Source organism: Episyrphus balteatus, chromosome 2 (genome assembly GCF_945859705.1).
Source record: "Episyrphus balteatus chromosome 2, idEpiBalt1.1, whole genome shotgun sequence".
NCBI classification, from domain to species: domain Eukaryota; kingdom Metazoa; phylum Arthropoda; class Insecta; order Diptera; family Syrphidae; genus Episyrphus; species Episyrphus balteatus.
In genome coordinates, this window is record NC_079135.1 from 81,660,448 (window position 1) to 81,678,805 (window position 18,358).

The 18,358-nt window shown below is 31.0% G+C and overlaps 1 protein-coding gene across 3 annotated transcripts in view; it reads right to left on the reverse strand.

Moving 5' to 3' along the window:
• Positions 1-18,099, reverse strand: part of LOC129908185 (clathrin heavy chain) — a 36,258-nt gene extending 18,159 nt beyond the window's left edge. Inside the window, exons 1-2 of one of the 3 annotated variants that reach the window (XM_055984531.1) lie at positions 17,952-18,099; positions 10,828-11,250 (exon numbers count right to left, since the gene is read on the reverse strand). In XM_055984531.1, the coding sequence (XP_055840506.1) occupies positions 10,828-10,869 (42 nt within the window). In that variant the 5' untranslated portion in view covers positions 10,870-11,250; positions 17,952-18,099. Of the gene's footprint in view, positions 1-10,827; positions 11,251-11,480; positions 11,590-17,951 lie in introns of those variants that run through there. The other 2 variants (XM_055984532.1, XM_055984534.1) reach the window with 2 other exon arrangements.
• Between the last annotated feature and the right edge of the window lie 259 nt (positions 18,100-18,358).

Below are 18,358 nucleotides of genomic sequence, written 5' to 3' on the forward strand. Positions count from 1 at the left end.
AGAATTTTGAGAATGTAATTTTATTCAGAACATAGATTTAGTCTGATTGTTCTGAATTTAATTTAGGATTAAAAATGGGAGAAAATGTCCTCTCTTTTTCATTGTTCATCAATTTATAAGACGTTATCACGTCAAAAAAATAAAACTTTAAACAACCCACCCATCAATATTTTGAACTCCTCAAATAAGTTACTTGACTTGATTTTTGTTTTCCAACACTACGAATTCAATCTTCACTTAGAATTGCCTTTTGACTGAATTGATCAAGATTCCCTGCACTATTTATTATCTTAACTATTGTCGGCATTCTATAAATATATAAATGCATCACACAAGCGTCCATTTAAACCGGCCGGAAAAAGTCATTACACGTGTTAGTATGTCAATGTTTAAAGTTATGTAAACAAATAAACAAAACAAATAACAACCTTGCATTTCACAGTAAATGCATTATGGTAAATAATATCTCGCTATATATACGAAAATCTATAAAAAGATTATTATTTTCTCAATACAATTCATTTTGTGTTATCGAAGCGCATTTTCATTTTTTGTCCACGTGAACTGTGTGTTGGTTGTACAAATGAACTCATAGTGTTGTTTAAATATTCGCCAATTTTGATAAATTTGCCGATGTCTACAGATTGTGAATGAGTATTTTTAGAACACACAAGTTCATGAAAATACGCTTTTGCTTTCTGTTTCATTTTTGTTTTGTTTTTTTTTTTTTTTTTGTATTTTTCATAAAATATATTCTTTTGTTCAAGCTTACTTTGAAAGTTTCTTATAACTCCTCAAAGTTTGTTGACCTTTTAACTGAGGGCATCAGTGTATGTATGTTTTTTTCGTTTCTTTTTGTTTGTGTTAAGTCAGTAGGCAAATGTTACCTTTCCCACATAACACAAGAATACAAACTTACAGCACGACCAAGGGATTTAAGTAAATCACCTACAACATCAACTTAAAGCCATGACGGTTGTTCGAGTTGCATATTAAATTTTTCATGCGCAACCCACGTAGAAACGACTATGAAAAGTTAGATTATCATGCTCTGGTGAAGATATTAATCTGGCTACGCTCTCGGAAGGGGAAACCAAGAAACACTTTGGTTATTCTTACAACAGGCGCCAAGGAAATGAATCATCATTGCAATGGAAAGAGATGGAAACGAAATAGATGAATGACTTTGGTGAAGAAAGCGATCATATCGAGAATGGCCCTCATTTTACTTAAAGAAAAGAATATAATACTCGTACGAGTAGGAGTGAAAAATAATGGAAGTCATTTAATAACATCGTTCAATGAAATGTTAGAAGAGACCATTTGGCTATGTTTTCATTATATTTAAATGCAAAACAGCTACCAGCATTAGTAGGCTGTGTTATTCATTGGCACAACATTTCTAAAACGATTTTTTTTAAACAATTTTGAATGTTTTTACTGAACAAAATCACAACTCTTTTTATCAATTATAATTCATAACTGTTTCACAAGGAATACTTAAAAATAAATACTTTTTTATTTACTAATCTGATGTTTTTTTAAGTTTAAAATAAAAAAATATGGGAAGGGGTTTGTGTGTTGCTTTTTCATACTTGCGGGGAAGTTTCTTGTGTAATTGAAGGTTTGAATGAACAACAACAACAAAAACTTGTGTGTGTTACCACCAAGTTCATAATCTGGAGTTAAAGCTATTTCACGGAGACCAACCCGATCATCAGACTCCTTTCAGTGGTGCTAAGTCCGCTTATGTTCAATTAATTTTGAAAATTGCCCGAGCGAGGCTTGAACTCACAACCTAACGATTGGGAGGACGACGCAATACGCATTGCTGCCACTTGTGAATTTGTAACCCCGAACAGGTTTTCCAATTATCAGCGTATACTTTAATGTCTTCTTCAATATACAGTTTTGTTTCAGTATTCTGATTATTTGAAATCTTCTGTTTTAAAAAGAATATTACCTTGAAAGTAAGAGATCAAGTTTTTGTAATACATATACATTTTTGAAGTTTTTTCTTGCAATGTTATTGATGGTTTTAGTCTAAGAGCCCACACAAAATTTTAAGAGTTTTAAAATGTGGGTAGGCAGTTTTATACCCTTATGGATTCTTTTAACGAATTTAAAAGTGTAGTAGCTTTAAATCACGGATTTATATAGTTTTCGAGGGGTTAAAAACGTTTTAACATTCTAAAAACACGAACTAATGCTCTTTCATTTCCCTATGCCTGAAAATCTCAATTTCGACGATGCGAGGTGACTGACCTAGATGTTTGTATTTCAGAATCCAATTGAGTGTCAGTTATCCTATTAATCTTCATTGGTTTCATACATGAGAAAAAGCTTGGGAAAGAAGTGAAATCTTCAGTTACAGAGAAACAAAACACTCTGGTTTCTTGTTTTAGTTTTCTAACCCAGTCAAAACCATAAAGAAGCCTTTTTCAGAGGTACTGCTTCTGCACGGAGAAAAAAGAACATGCTAAAAACAAATGGAATCTTTATTAAATTAAGTATATTTATGTACCAAAATTAATATATTACAACTTCTAATTCTAATAAAGAATTCATTCACTTTTGGCAACAACGATTAATTTTAAAAACAGAAAAAATTTTCAAATTTGCACATTCAGCCTTTTGGCATGAAAAGACGATACAATATTTTCTCAATATTGAATTTTTAGGATACAATAAATGAGCTCTAAGCCAACAATTTTGTTTTCTACGAAACTCATAAATTCATTTCTATGACATACATTAGATGACCTATTTTCTGCCTCTAAAATCCTATCGATTTTACTCTATACTTTTTTAAACAAAATATAAAATCAAAGAAACTCTTATTGAATTACCATTTGAAATAAATGACAAAATGATGTTTTGATATAAATTCTAACTTCATCTATAAATCAAAAATATGAAAGCAGTACATAAATATACGGACTTGAATGTCTCTCGAAAGGTCTTTTTTCATTCGATTCTATCTATCACAAAAAAGCGAAGCAAGTTCATGCAAACTATTCGTGTGTCGCTTTTTATTAATTAAAAATGAACTAAGCAGGTGGTCACTTGAAGACTACGATACTTTTATAATGTGCCTGCACTTATTGTTAGTCCCTGCACTCGTTTAAATATTTCATTTAAATCGGAATCAAAACGACATAATAATCATCACACAAAAAAAAACTTTCAAGGATTTTTACCCTGCTTTTCGAGTACAGGAAAGCATATTTATTGCATTAAAAGTAACTCATATAATATTTATAGCTTTTCTTTTTTAATCTAAATCTAAAATTCTCTGAATGGCCTTAGAAGGACCAGAGGACAATAGCACAGACGATTTTATGTTGAGGTAACAACCATACAAAAAAAAATGAAAAAAACAGCGCATGCGCTTTTAGTATTATGTCATAGAGCATTCAACTATTTTTCTTTTCTTTTAGATTTTATTTTATATTGTTTTCTTAAGATACTTTTCGTTTTTTTTTTGCATGTGGCTCAAAAGACAAACAAAAGTTTATAATTAAAGTCATTTCTCGTCAAACGATGTGTGAAAGTGCATTAGAATCACATTTTTACTTGGTGTTACAAACACATTTGTGCGAAAATGTGGAAATCTGCAGTTCAATAAGTATTCCAGAGGAAAATAAACGATTTGTTTTATATAACGGCATATAGGTGACCTAGAAAAATGTCAAAGTGTTTGTTTTGGGGGGATGAAGATAGTAGAAGCAGTATTATCCTAAAACGCCCCCAGTCATGGAAAAACTGAAAATTTAATGGATAAAGTGCTATGCAAAAAAGGACACGTTTCATGTTTTAGTCAACGGATGACAACCAATGAGAAAGATTGTATTGAAATTCACGAAAATTTCAACATATCTACATAATAAGAAGTAGTTAGACATTATTATAATTTTGATTTCTTCTTTTTAAACTTTTAATAGGTATGTATTTGAAAAAAAATCACCATTGTTATTCTGCTCATATTCGTTAGAGTCTTTTATAGAACTATATAAATAAAACTAACCCTATTTAATCTCAAGCTCAAAAATGAGCAAGCTTAGAAAACGATCTAGCTAAAAAACAAAGACAAGCCATGGGCTGAGCAGAGCACATCTCACTTTAAAACTAGCTTACAATCCCGATCTTAACTTAATTGTCACACCTGCAAGTTTGTTAATTCAAATGTTTTCAAAGCAACACTGTGTACGAATTCCCTGCATGTCACGATGGAAAACTAAATAAAAATTTACTCAAAAGAGAAACCGAAGTACATATGTATAATTTTGGAAACAAACCAATATTCTCGAAGACTGATTTATGTCATGACCCATGGCTCATGGTCATTATTTATAATGTCAAGGAGTTTCACAAGCCGATATTTTTTCTTAATAAACTCGAATTAAATTAAGGACAGTTTGATTCATTGTTTAGCAACTGCCAATTGTTTGCAAAATATAGTTTGTATGTATGAATTAGAAACGAAGTACAAGAATGATTCACTCCCTGGAATCTACTCGATCACGTAACTGCATCGAATTTTTTTTTGTGTAGCCACCAGATGATATTCGAACACAAAGGATTTTCCCCATACGGAAAATAGCAGCATTACTGTGAGTATAGATAAATGATAGTTCAGGCAATGAGGAGTTAAAAAAAAGTTGTGACGTCAGATAAGTTTGCATGCAGCATTGATGAAGGGTTTGTTCCGAGTATAAATCTCGGTTTGCGTATTGATTGGTTTTTTGGGGCGTCCGCAATCTTTAAAAACGCGTTAGTCTTAATATCTGGAAAACGACTTGTCGCACAAAAAATCATAATTTCTTTAATACATCGTTTTCCTATAACAGTTATAATTTCCGAGTTAGAGCGCCGCAACGTATCACATTTTCAGTTATTCCCCACATATAAGAAAACGACGTATTAAAGAATAAAAGATAATTATATTTTCCATCAAGAAGGTCCTTGCAAATTTCCTGTGCGACAAGTCGTTCTCGAGATATTGAGAATTACGCGTTTTTCAAAAAGGCGGACCCCCTCACAAGACCAACCACACACTGAGATTTATACTCAGAATCAGAACAAACCCCTCTTCAATGCTGCATCCAAACTTATCTTACACCAAAACTTTTTTCATATCATCCTAATTGACTAAACTATTCATTCTTGCAGTTTTGCTGCTATTTTCCGTATAGAGAAAAACCAGAAAGAGACAAACAACAGTAACAAACTTGAAGGAAGTAGCTAGTAAAAATGCTAATCTATAATCTATAATCACATCTCGGTGATATTTTTTTATTCTTTATTCCGCAGGACCCAAGAGCCTAGTTCTAGTATCATACTAAATCAGTTTTAGTTTCGCATAAAATTGTTTATAATTTTGCGCCATTGTTTAAGGTGCGAAATTCTAGACGATATATCGTTAGTATTTAACGGAATAAACTAAACATCGATTTCATGCAAAACTAAAACCGATTTAGTATGACACTAGGCTAAAAATAAAGTAAATGTTTTTTTTTTTTAACTAACATATTTTTGTGTTAAACAGTCTTACGGCCAATTTCACATAAGTCCTAAGTCAGCTTAGTACCCGGTCTAGCTAGACCAGGTACTAGCACTAGTACTCGGTCCTAAGGAAAAGTTAGGACCCGATCATTTCTTCACATATATAGGACCTGATCTAAATTCACAACGCAGTCCTAAGAATTAATACGTATAAAACTGGTCTGTCATTCTGACAATATTTTGATGTTTGAAATATTTTATTTTGATATTTCAGCAGATTAAACCAAATGAAAAATATACAAAAAACAGTAAATTAATGAAATAATCATTACAATAATTTTTTAAAAATATTGTGAAGATTGAAAAGAAGCCAACAAGAACAGAAGATAAATTCTATTAAGAACTGTCACAATCAAGAATGAAGATAATGTCTGGATCGTATACAAAAGTGTCGACAAGACTGGTTACTAGTTCACCAAAGAATATACATAGGTTGGCTATGGGAAAGTGTTCATAATGTACATTCAGATCTAAATAAAAATAACGTTTTTGAAAAACTGCAGCTTTATTGTTTTCGTGCAGTTTTTTTTTATAGCAGTCATAGGACGAACAGAATGATGACAAGTTTGAGCATAATCTTCAATACTATTTGTAAATAGAATCCTTTTGCAAATACATTTTGCGTTGGAAATTGGAAGATGGTTTTCAAAAATTCTAAAACCTGTCCTCTGCCCGTTAATGGTACCGAAAGGTGGTATTTTGAGTGAATATTGTATGTAGGTGACTCCATTTATATGTATACTTAACCATGGTTCTCCTATCAGAAATGCAGTGCCAACGATTTTTTCTTTCATAATTATTTATTCAAAAATTGCTTTGCTATTGCAATTTTTGACGGCAGATGAACGTATTTGTCGTTATTATCCATGAATTATATCTAATGCAAAAAATAGATTATTATGTTCATTAAAATCATTAAAATCAATAAAAACGCACTTGTCAAGTGCAACAATACCCAAGAAATTAAGAAATCTGCCAGATATCTCTTAAAAATAATTAAATCCATTGCTTTGATTGAAGTACTAACCGCTAGACTACCGATTTTGAGGTCCTAATAAATACCGAGTCCTAACTAATACTCGGTACCAATTTGACAGTACTAAGGCTTAGGACTTTTGTGAAGAAATCACTTGGTACCGATCTGAGTACTAACGATTGGTATAAAAATCGTACTAGTACTAGGTACTAGTCGATTTTGAGGAGCTAGCTAGGACCAGGTCCTAACTAGTACTCGGTCCTAAATTGACAGTTTTAGGACCTAGTACTTGGGTGAAGAAATGAGTTGGTACTGATTTGAGTACTAACTTTAGGACTAGGACCAGTATTAGCGTTAGGACTCTGTGAAGAAATCGGCCGTTAAACTTTAAAACCAAAAAATCCCTATTTCATATCATGCTAAGAAATCTGTGAGAACAATAGACTTTTCTCTCTCAAAATCTCTTTTCTGGAATAAACTTAACAACAACATACGACAATAACATCTTCGGCTGGAAGAAATAACTGGAAATTAAAACAGGCTACAATTCTTTTATAAAACATAGAAAAGTTTCATGTGAACATTATTTTTGCATGTTTTAATTTTCTTTCCAAATTTAATTGCATTTATTAGGTACCAAGTATTTTATTAAGTTTTCGTTATTTTTTTTTTTAACAAAATTTTTGAATATGTGCCTATGTAGGTACATTAAAATAAATGGTGATGATAAAATAAATATTTTAATTCATCATGCCGATTAAACAATAACCTACCTAGTTTTCTTTAATGAGACTTAAGATTTGATGAAATTAATTTAATTTACACTTTTTAATTTTGGTACAGATATGAGATGCGTTCTTTTTCTAATAATAGTCAATTATGGTTGTTATGTCATATCATAAAATATGTTGCATTTGTTAGAATTGTTGTTAGAATTTGTTGAGTTTTTTTTTTTTTTAAACATTTAGGAACGATTTATTGTTAGATATTGTTAAACTGTCAAACAACCAAAAAAAATTTTTTTTGAAAACACTTTTATTTGCATTATTATAACAAAAAAAATCATGTTTTATGAGTCAAAATAAAAATACAAAGCTGTCTTGTCATTTTCATTTTTTCTGCTTATTTCCAAAAGAAAGAAAAAATCTATGAGTTGGTTTTGTAAACAAAACATCCACTTTGACAACTCAACAATATCATAAGGGTTTAACGCATATCATGGAGCTGAGTTAGTTAAGAATCGTAACGATTTGACACTTCAAAACGAATTTAGGAACGATGTTCACCTGTCAAATAGTTACAAATCGTAATTATTTTTGTATTAAAGGAACGACAAAAATTAACAATAGTTAACTATTTAATCAACTTCAAATTTTGTTGATATAGCATAAGTTTGATAAAATAAACTTTGCGTTCACCCTTGAAATTTTAGATGTATAATTATGTGAAGGTTTTGTCTATTTCGCATTATAAAATTGACGCGCTCGCTAACTAAATAGGTAAACTAAAAAATTAAAATAATTCATATACCTAGATAAAAAGAAATAAAGTGCTCAGTATTTTTTTGAGTTTTATCTTTTTCCCATAAAATCTAAAACTAACATGAAATCTTTAAATCTTTAAAAGATTTTAAACGTTGTAGTAAAATGCTAAAGCCATTTTAGTAATTTACTTAGCTAAAAATCAGTCTGCTTTTGACTTAGTAAAGGCTTTAGCAGTACTATATCGTTTAAAATTTTGCGTAATCTTTCTCTACTTAGTCTGTTCTTGTTACTCTACTACAGGCATGCCAAACTCAATGGTTACAAGGGGCCAAAACAGCGAGATAAAAATTTGTGTGGGCCGCAGAACATGTTAAGCTACAATTTTTATATGTAAAACAATTTTGTAAAAAAAAAAAAAACAGCAAAAATGAGGAAACTATTTTTTTTTTCATTTACCTTTTTTTTCTCAGACCAAAGTTAGTTATTCAGGATTTTATAGGTAACTCATTCCTCTTAATGACTGAAATAACTGCTCGCATCGACAGGTACCTACTGTGAAATTTGCAAACGATTTTATATGGCAGTTTTCAAGTGCACAAAACTACTAAATCGGGCATTTCAACGAATTTGAAATTTATTTCGGAGTCAAATTCGGCAATAATTCTATGACACAAATCGAAAAAAAAACTAAGAGAACTTGTCTTTCAAGAAATATTCTGCAAGTCTTTTTCGTATTCAATTTTATAGTTTAGATTTTTTGCGTAGTATTTTTGATAACTCAAATCCTGGTTTATCTTCTGATGTTCCAAAAGAGCTAGGTTGCATTTGAATGCACATTTGCATTTGAATGTTGCATTTGTTCACATATTCATAATTATTATGAATTTTACTCGCAGTTTTGAGTTTAACTCAATTAATGTTTTGCTACATCTAGGTAGGTAGGTATCATGAATTATAAACTCTGCAACCATATTAGATAGCAAGACATGCTGGTTTAAAGACTTTTATCATTAAAAACTAAAAAATTCCAAAGCCCCAAAATCGTTTGTAGGTTAACTCAGAATATTCGCTTCTTAGTTCACTTTAAGAAATCACATAACTTACTCTGATTTAAGCCACAAGATCTTATAAAATTTACTATTTTGTTTGGTTTTGTCCCATATTTATTTGTTGATTAGGAAAAAAAGGGGGTGCATGTGTGTCAAAAGCTGTGAACATAAAATCTAAATTATAATCTAAAACTCAAAATTAATAAAAATGTGGACAGGGCTGGGTCGCAAAGTTATTCGTTGTGGGCCGCATGCGGCCCGCGGGCCGCAAGTTTGACATGCCTGCTCTACTACAATGTCATCTTTGTAAGCTTCAGTTCTGGGTTTACAACTTGGCGCTGTTCTTTTTACCTTCTGGTAAAACTTCCAAACCTCATTCCTGCCATAACATCCCTCTATTTCCTCAATTATTCCTTTTTCATGTCGCCTCTTTTTTTTACCGACTTATACAATTCAATTCGTCTGTATTTTTTTTTTTTTTTTTTTTATGTTTGTTACCTCATAACTTTGGACTGAGTGAACCAATTTTCATAATTCTTTTTGTGTTGAAAGCTGATGCCTGGTCCCACATGGTCCCAGTTTTGACTCATGGAAGTCGGTTTTGTTTTTTTTTTGGTAAAAATGATTATTATGCAAAAATGAAGCTGAAGAATTTTAAACATTGATTACTCACTTTTGTGAACATTCCACTTTGCATCTTCTGTTAAGCTCTGCAAAAGTTATCTTGTATTTTAAATGTTTAAAACCTTCCTAAAATAACTTTTCATAAAAGAACAATTTTGGTATTTAAACCTTATCTCTGTTATTTTTCATTATTCCATTAACAATGTTGATTAAAAATTGAAATGTGCTACCCTTTTGGAGTTTGAAAGCGACAGCACTGGCTGTGTGATAGCAAGCAGTACAGCCAAAAGATAGCACACGTGATGACTCACTTTCTACTCCTCCGAAAAATGTCGCGGAGATAAAGATACTAAACTAAACCCAACGCAGTGTGATAGCAACAAAAACATAACATAAGTCGCTTTAATATAAATACATAGAGAAGGATGTGGTGCGAATATATAAAAATATTGTCCTTTCTCATCCCTAAAGGATGATCATTTTAATACAAAATACAGTAAAACCCGGATAAGTACCTCACCTTAAATGCACCATTTTGACAGGCACTAAAGCGGGTAAGGTACTTACAAGAACCCGCTTAAGTGCTCATAGGCACTTATCTCTATATTTATTAAATAATAAAAAAAAAATATATTTGATTACTAAAAACATAATATTCACAAAACAAAATTACTTTGAAAGTTCAAAATAGCTAACTAGTTAATTTCTACCTTTAGTAGAATTTTTGAATTTAAAGCGGTTTAGGAAACGAAGTTTTTCTTACAGTTCAAACTTGTTTCAAATGTGTACTTAAAAGAATTTTTTGCAAGTAAATTCAATTATAAGTATTTGAAAAGCCAGGCAATTAAGCGGGGAAGGCAGTTAAGCGAAAGGTACTTAAAAGATGAATTTTATATGGAAAAAATCCTTAAAATTTTGGTTCTAAAAAAACAAAGGTACTTATGCGGGTTAGGCACTTAAGCGAGAGGCACTTATCCGGGTTTTACTGTATTTGTATTTATTTAAAAAAAAAAACACAATTTAAAATGTCTAGAAAAAAAAGAGGGGCGTACAAAAAAAATTATCAATAAACCAAACATATTTGAAAGCTGAAAAAGCAATAAAACAAATTGATTGAAAGAAAACTCACCTGTAAGTGCTCCTGAAAGCGTATGGGCAGAACTTGCGTCATTTTGGATGATGTTTCTTCGTTGATTAGTTAATTTTTTTTTCTTTCTTTTTCACGTTTCTTATTATTTTAACCTTTATTTCTTTTCTCTTTAAATAACTTTAACCCACTACTCACTTTCCGGTTATGTCGAGTCGAGTCGATACTTTTACACAAATTTTTTCAATGGATTTTATTTTTTACATATATACGAAGATAATGAGCTGCTGCTAAAAAGAGTGAAATGCTGCTCTCTTGGTGCACAAATCGATGGATTTTTTTTTTTTAATTTTTGTGAAATTTTATTAATGCTGTCTTTCTTCTTATTTTTTAATAAATGTACAGCTTTTCGATTTTTCTTTACATATATAAATTAATTTTCTATTCTTTTTCGTTGCGTTGAAGCTTAAATGAAAATGAAAAAAAAAAAAAACAAGAAAAAAAAATTAACAAATTGGAAGATTAAACTTTTTTATGCAATGTGTTTTCTTTGTGTTTTTTTACAATTCCTGCGGCACAGAGATAAACTTTTTTATCAATAATTGATTCATACAACAATAAACTAGCACAGAAAAGTATTTTTGGATTGAAAAAATTAAAGAAAAACCAGGAATTTTTTTATTTAATCAACGTACGATGTCCAGAGTTAACTGTGTTCGAAAAAATCTACCACCCAACATGGCTGACAGACAGTTAGTTTTCTACTTGTATTATGTATCGTACTCTTTCTCGCTCGATAAAATGGAATATAAATGTGCAATTTTTGTTTTGTGTAAATGCAGGCGATGTGGGTGTGTGTGTGTGAATTTGTCTAGTGTTCAGAGATGAAGGGAAATTTTGTCATCATCATTTTTATGGTTAGCTTACACTTGTTTTAAAACTGAGAATTCAAAAAGGGTGACTATAAAAAAAAAATAAGTTATTAAAAAGAAAGTTGATAAAAATGACAAGTCTTAAAAAAGTTAATAAAAGTAATAAAAAATTAGAAAAAATATATTTTTTAAAGATATGTATTAAATAATATATAAAATATTATTTCTATATCGAATGGAATATAAAACTTCAAATTGTTGTAAAAATTGATATAAGGCTGATAGTCTAAGAGCCAGGAGCAGATTTCTTGCGTGAGAGGTAACCGATTCATATGAATGTCAGAGGTAGCGTGGGTCATGGTGATGACGAATACCTTAGTCTGCCTGCATTTATTTGGGCCGTTGTCGAGAAAAAGCGCATCAAAAGTACCATTTTTCTGAAAATCGATTTAGTGAGGGTAACCACTTAAAATTTATTGATAACCAACGCCACACACTCACTGATAACAAATATACCAATGGCAGACATTTTAAGTGTGGCCAAACCCCCGGCAGACTGTCCCGAAAATGCGTTTTTTTTTTGCGTTTTTAGACTTTGGGGTAACCACCTAAAATTAATCGCATCCTGTAGCGGGGGACTCCCTGATAACAAAAACACCCATGGCAGACATTTTAAGTGTGGCCAAACCCCCGGCAGACGGTCTTGAAAATGCAGTTTTTCTGAAAATTGATTTATTTAGGGTAACCACCTAAAATTAGTCGCATCCTGTAGCGGTGGACTCCCTGATAACAAAAATACCCATGGCAGACATTTTGAGTGTGGCCAAACCCCCGGCAGACGGTCTTGAAAATGCAGTTTTTCTGAAAATTGATTTATTTAGGGTAACCACTTAAAATTAGTCGCATCCTGTAGCGGTGGACTCCCTGATAACAAAAATACCCATGGCAGACATTTTGAGTGTGGCCAAACCCTCGGCAGACGGTTTTGAAAATGCAGTTTTTCTGAAAATTTATTTATTTTACTTTTTCACATAACTCGCGTATTATTGGACCTAGCAGAAAAAATTGTATAGCAATCTTAAAGATAATTAAATTTCCTACAGAATATGTTAAATAAGTTTTTTCGATTAAACCTTCGGTTTAAGAGTTAGGGTGGTTTTTTTGAAGCAAGTCAAAGGGTGATTTTCTTATTTTCGTCATATCTCTTTTATTTGAGCTTTTTTAAAAATTAATTTGGAGTAAAAGTTGTAGATCTTTTTATTACCTTCATTTATTACATTAACGGTTTTTCGATTTTACAGACCGTTTTCGATCTGTAGGAAAAAAACTTCAAAAAGTTTGTTTGGACAAGGTCCAATAATACGCGAGTTATGTGAAAAAGTAAAATAAATAAATTTTCAGAAAAACTGCATTTTCAAAACCGTCTGCCGAGGGTTTGGCCACACTTAAAATGTCTGCCATTGGTATATTTGTTATCAGTGAGTGTGTGGCGTTGGTTATCAATAAATTTTAAGTGGTTACCCTCACTAAATCGATTTTCAGAAAAATGGTACTTTTGATGCGCTTTTTCTCGACAACGGCCCAAATAAATGCAGGCAGACTAAGGTATTCGTCATCACCATTACCCACGCTACCTCTGACATTCATATGAATCGGTTACCTCTCACGCAAGAAATCTGCTCCCGGCTCTCGGTCTATGAGGCGGAACGAAAAATTTTGAAGTCTCCAAAGTCAACAGCGAACATGTTAACGAAAAAATACCATCGGGAATTAAAGCAAAGTAAAAATAATAAAAGTACAAATAAAAAAAATCAAGAAAAAAACTCAGAAAATAAGTTTTAGTGCAAAAACAAAACAAATTTAATTTCGTTCAAGATTTCGTTAACGAAATTTTCTATGGAAAATTTCGTTTCGCTTCAGCTGCGTACTAGGCTTTACTAGTTAATTATAAATGAAGAAAAAAGAATATTCTTTTATAAATTAAGAAATAAATTGAATGGTCCAGGGGAAAAACAGCACAAGTCCATTCTAACTAATTTCGAGAAAAACGCATGTTAAAATTTTGTTCTCCAAACGACTAAGAACAAAAAGCACACAATTCGTTTATTTTTTCAGCAAGGCTTAAAATTGTTTTATAAAAGTGAGGATCCCATTAGATAGTGCTAAGTAAATACTACAAAACCTCATGATCAGTTTATTTTTGACAAAAAGTGGACATGTGCCGTTTTTCCCCTGGACCCTTCAATTAATTGATTCGAAAATATTTACAAATGTATACTCATGATATTGACATTTTTTTTTAAGGCTTAACATTTTTCTAAAAAATTAAAATTAATTTTTTTTAATTTTCTATGAACGTTTACAGTTTTCAAGAAACATTGAAAATTAATAAGGCACGGGTATATATAATAAGAGATTTAAAACTTTGAGAATATTTTTTTTTTAATTTATTTAGAAACTTTGGAGCCCGTATACAATTTTTAATTCAGCCTCGTTCAAAATAAGGGACACCTTGTGTATATGCATTTAGAAGACCTTAGGTCTTACAGGCATATAGTCAAAATTACTATTATTATTCTTAAGTTATCAAACACGGTTTAGTTCATGTTTTTCTGCTCTGCTGTTTCAATCATCAGCTGATTTGTTTTATTTGGCCAAAAATATGATAAAATAAGTTTTTAAAATTCTTCTTAGTCAGCCGAATTATTAAACGAATTATGCTTCAAGGAGTGCTTCCGGCAGATAAAAACTCTCCGATTTGTGTGAAATCGGAAAAATTTCCGCTACGACGGATACCTCATTAGCGTATAAAAAAAAAATAAGAATGCGAACAAAAATATGAATGAAAAATCATTGCAAACAATTTTTTTAATTGATGTTTCAAAACTGATAGGCAACGGTCAACCCGATAAAACATGAAGATGTAATTTTCTGATATATTTAGTTGTGACAGTTTTCACGTATTTGTGCTGATCTTCTCTGTTTTAGTTTTCCTTCATTAAAAAGACCTATTTATATTGTTTATTATTAAAATAAAATATAAAATATACTTCTTGATTTATATTTGAAATTTGTATTAACATTTTCATCTGTCTGCTTAATTTAATAAATTTCAATTTATTTTATGTTTTATTTAATGTCATATTCTTAACCTAAATTTGAAATTGAAATTTTAAAAATAATGCATCTTTTAAAAATTAAGGTTATAATTATAATAAAATACAAATTAGAGAAAGATTGGAATTCAGAATATCAGCTCTTGTTAAATAAAAAAAAAGTGTGTGTACTCATGTGCAAGAGACTATTTAAGAACCTATTAAATGCGGACTTGACGAACAAACCGCTATAGAAAATAAGACACCTAACATTGTGGTAACTGCATAAATTTTATTTATACTCGTTATTCTGTTAAACTTATTCCACCAAGGGAATAAAATAAAATGCTAAGTACCTCTGATTGCACTCAACTCCTATTCTTCTATAGAAAAAATGCCTTTAAATGTATTCAGAAGTACTAAAAAGTACTTTGCAGTTGATACTGGAGCCCAATGGAGTTCAGCTATCATTAGCAGTTTTTAGAAGATGCATCAAAATTCATAAATTTGTTTCTACGTTTTGATCTAGTTCTTCAATTCTGACTTTAAGGAAGTGTTTTACCCAGTTGAAACAGTGAAGTAACACGTTCTTAAAGAATAGGGTTGCTTAAACATCGATAGTCTATCGATAGTAAAAAACTATCGCGTACATCGATAGTAAAAAACTATCGCGTACATCGATAGCTTAAAAAAACTATCGCGTACATCGATAGCTTAAAAAACTATCGATAGATTTTCATTCCACAAGTTTATTAAAGCTGAAACACAATCACGCTTTGCCGTCGATTTTGACAACTGCGAAAAGTTCAACTATAGGAAATCTGTGTATCCTCACACAATGACGCTTTTCTTACGTACGCTTTTTTTGACAAACGTAAGGAAACGTAAGAAAGCGAGCAAAAGTTCAACCAGACTGAACTTTTGCTCGCTTTCTGACATTTAACAGACATAGTTACAGTCACCCACATTATTATTGCGCCAAATGTGAATAAAAAAAAAATAAATTATTGCAATACTATGTGTGTTTTTAAATTTCTCTATATAGATTTTGCACAAAAAAACGACATCGAGATATTTTAAATCAAAACAATTTACGTATTAAAAACAAAAAAAATTTAATGATGTTTTGGACTGAGTTTTATTGTTAAAAACAATATATTTTGATTGGTTTTGTTTTTATAACTATAGGATTAAAGAATAAACGAATTTCTATGCATTTTTTAAACACATTATTATCCTTTTTCATTTTTCCACAATTAAATCAAGATAAAGACTTGGCCCAATAATTTTGTGAGTGACTGTGTTTTTTTTATTTGACAGCAGATTTTATGTTGCAATCAGCTGTTCAAAGTCAAAGTGACAGAAGCGCGCTTTGAGGATTTCTCAACGTAACGCAACGAAGCGACGCCCTAAAGCGTGATTGTGTTTCAGTTTTTAGTTCTAAATGTCATTATCAATCACACTTTTTTATTTTAATGAAAATTACCACCAGAATTTCATCAAAGTATCATTTTCTTCACTCCAATCAGTATTATACCTCGGATTTACCTTTTTTTCTGGAGTGATGGAACGAAAATGAGTAGATTTTAAAACTGTTGGTCATTTTTTATTTTGTTGCTTAGCTAACTACGAGGAACGATTTAGGAATACTTTTATTATCGACTAACACCTGTTTGTAACCGCCTAATCGTCGATATAGGACTTTATAGATATAGTCTCACCAACAAACTTGGCATTTCTTAATTTACTGCTCTGTCAGCTCAAATTTTTCTTAATTCGACTTAGGTGGTTTTCGCCAACCTTCCGGAGGGCTTTATAAAATCGTTCATTCCTTGTTTTCCTAACTCGACTTAGGCGGTTATGGCTTTTGATCACAGATATAAGACCTCTATATTGGTAGCTTTCGGTTGTCACCTTCAAATGGTTGACAACCGGAACGGTCCGCGAACCGAAGCTAAACTACAAGTGTTCAAATGACCCATAAAATAATTTAACATTAGCACTATTTTCTAGGTGCTTTTTATTTTTTAAATATTTTACTATTTTTTGTCTATAGAAGTTGGTTCGTCTTATTAATTATAAAGAAATATAACGGTTACAGGTTTTCATTTTGTTTTAAATGAATTAAGATAATTCTATCATCTCCTGCAAGGTCAATCATCTAAAATTTAAATTTTAAATGATCAATTTTCGCTTTAAGCGTCTATTAAAAAGTGTAAGTTAAATAATCTCTATGCCTACTTTATGAATAGGCATAATAAATGACTCAGCCCATCAGTCAGAGATCAATGTTAGTTAACTATAGAAAGTGATTTTGAGTTCAATATAACTACCTATCTTCTTCATCTTCAAATCATGAAATTATAGATTTCATCAGAGATCCTGTTTTCAAATCAACAACAAACAACATCTATAAAACTGAGTTTAAAACAATTAATTCATCATTATAGATATCTCCCACAAAATAAATGGGAATTTTAATTTATTTTCAATGAATATTTTTTTTCATTTGAACATTTTGCGAACTGAGACTGACACTGATTCTGTATGTGTGTAGGAGATTCGTTGCACTTCGCTGCTTCAACTTCACGTATATAGATATGTACATAATTACATTGTGTATGCAATATATATATATATATGTACATGTATGCATAATGAAGATAGAAGAAGCTAGCAAAAATCTATGAGAAAAGTTTAGAATTCGAAATGCTATGCTTAATTAAACATAAATTCTAGAAAGCATAAACATAAATTTTAGCCCAATTTAAATAAAACTTGTAAAAGATAAGAACTTTATACGCCCATCAGCTACAAATCAAATTATATTCAATTTGTTCTTGTTTCTTGTTTTTTCTTCTTCCTGTCAGCCTCTCTGAAAACAAGAAAACCTGACTCACTCTATAAAATATTTTCAAAAAAAAAAAAAAAACCACACAATATCAAGAAAACTCGGACGTTTTGGAAGAAAATCAGAAGCCCCAGAAAAAGAAAAAATGCAGCCCCAAAACACCGGGAAAGTTTTTTTTTTTTTGTGTGTTTCATCACAGAAAAAATGCCACATAAACAAAATGTAATACAAAATGAAAAAGAAAAAAACTAGAAACATCAAGTAAAAAATAATTAGTGTTTGGAAAAAACTTAATAAAATAGAATACCTAACACTTGCCGCAGGATTATATTATAAAACTTTATTTACCAAATTAGTCACAATTATTGGAACAATTCGATTCGATTGTTTAAAGTTTTTTTTTTTCTTTATTGTACACAGTTAAAATTAATTTACTGCTGACCACCGAATACGAAGAAAAAATCTTCCACATTCGACAAATGACAGGCGAAAATACAAGTTTTTGAAGTTTTGTGTGGGGAATATGAAAAAGTTGGAATTAAAAGTGGTGAATAAAAATTAAAGTTTGAGGTGTTTAGGTTAAATATATTTTAAAGCTGGATACACATGAACACTCGCATACCCTTTCGGTTTGGTCAAGGCTTGACCACACCAAAGGGTATAAGCGGCGGCGGTACAGGTAATTGTATGAAAAAAATTCCAAACTGGAACTGGATTAACGTTTAGGTGTGGAATATTTATTTGCTTCAGCAGCT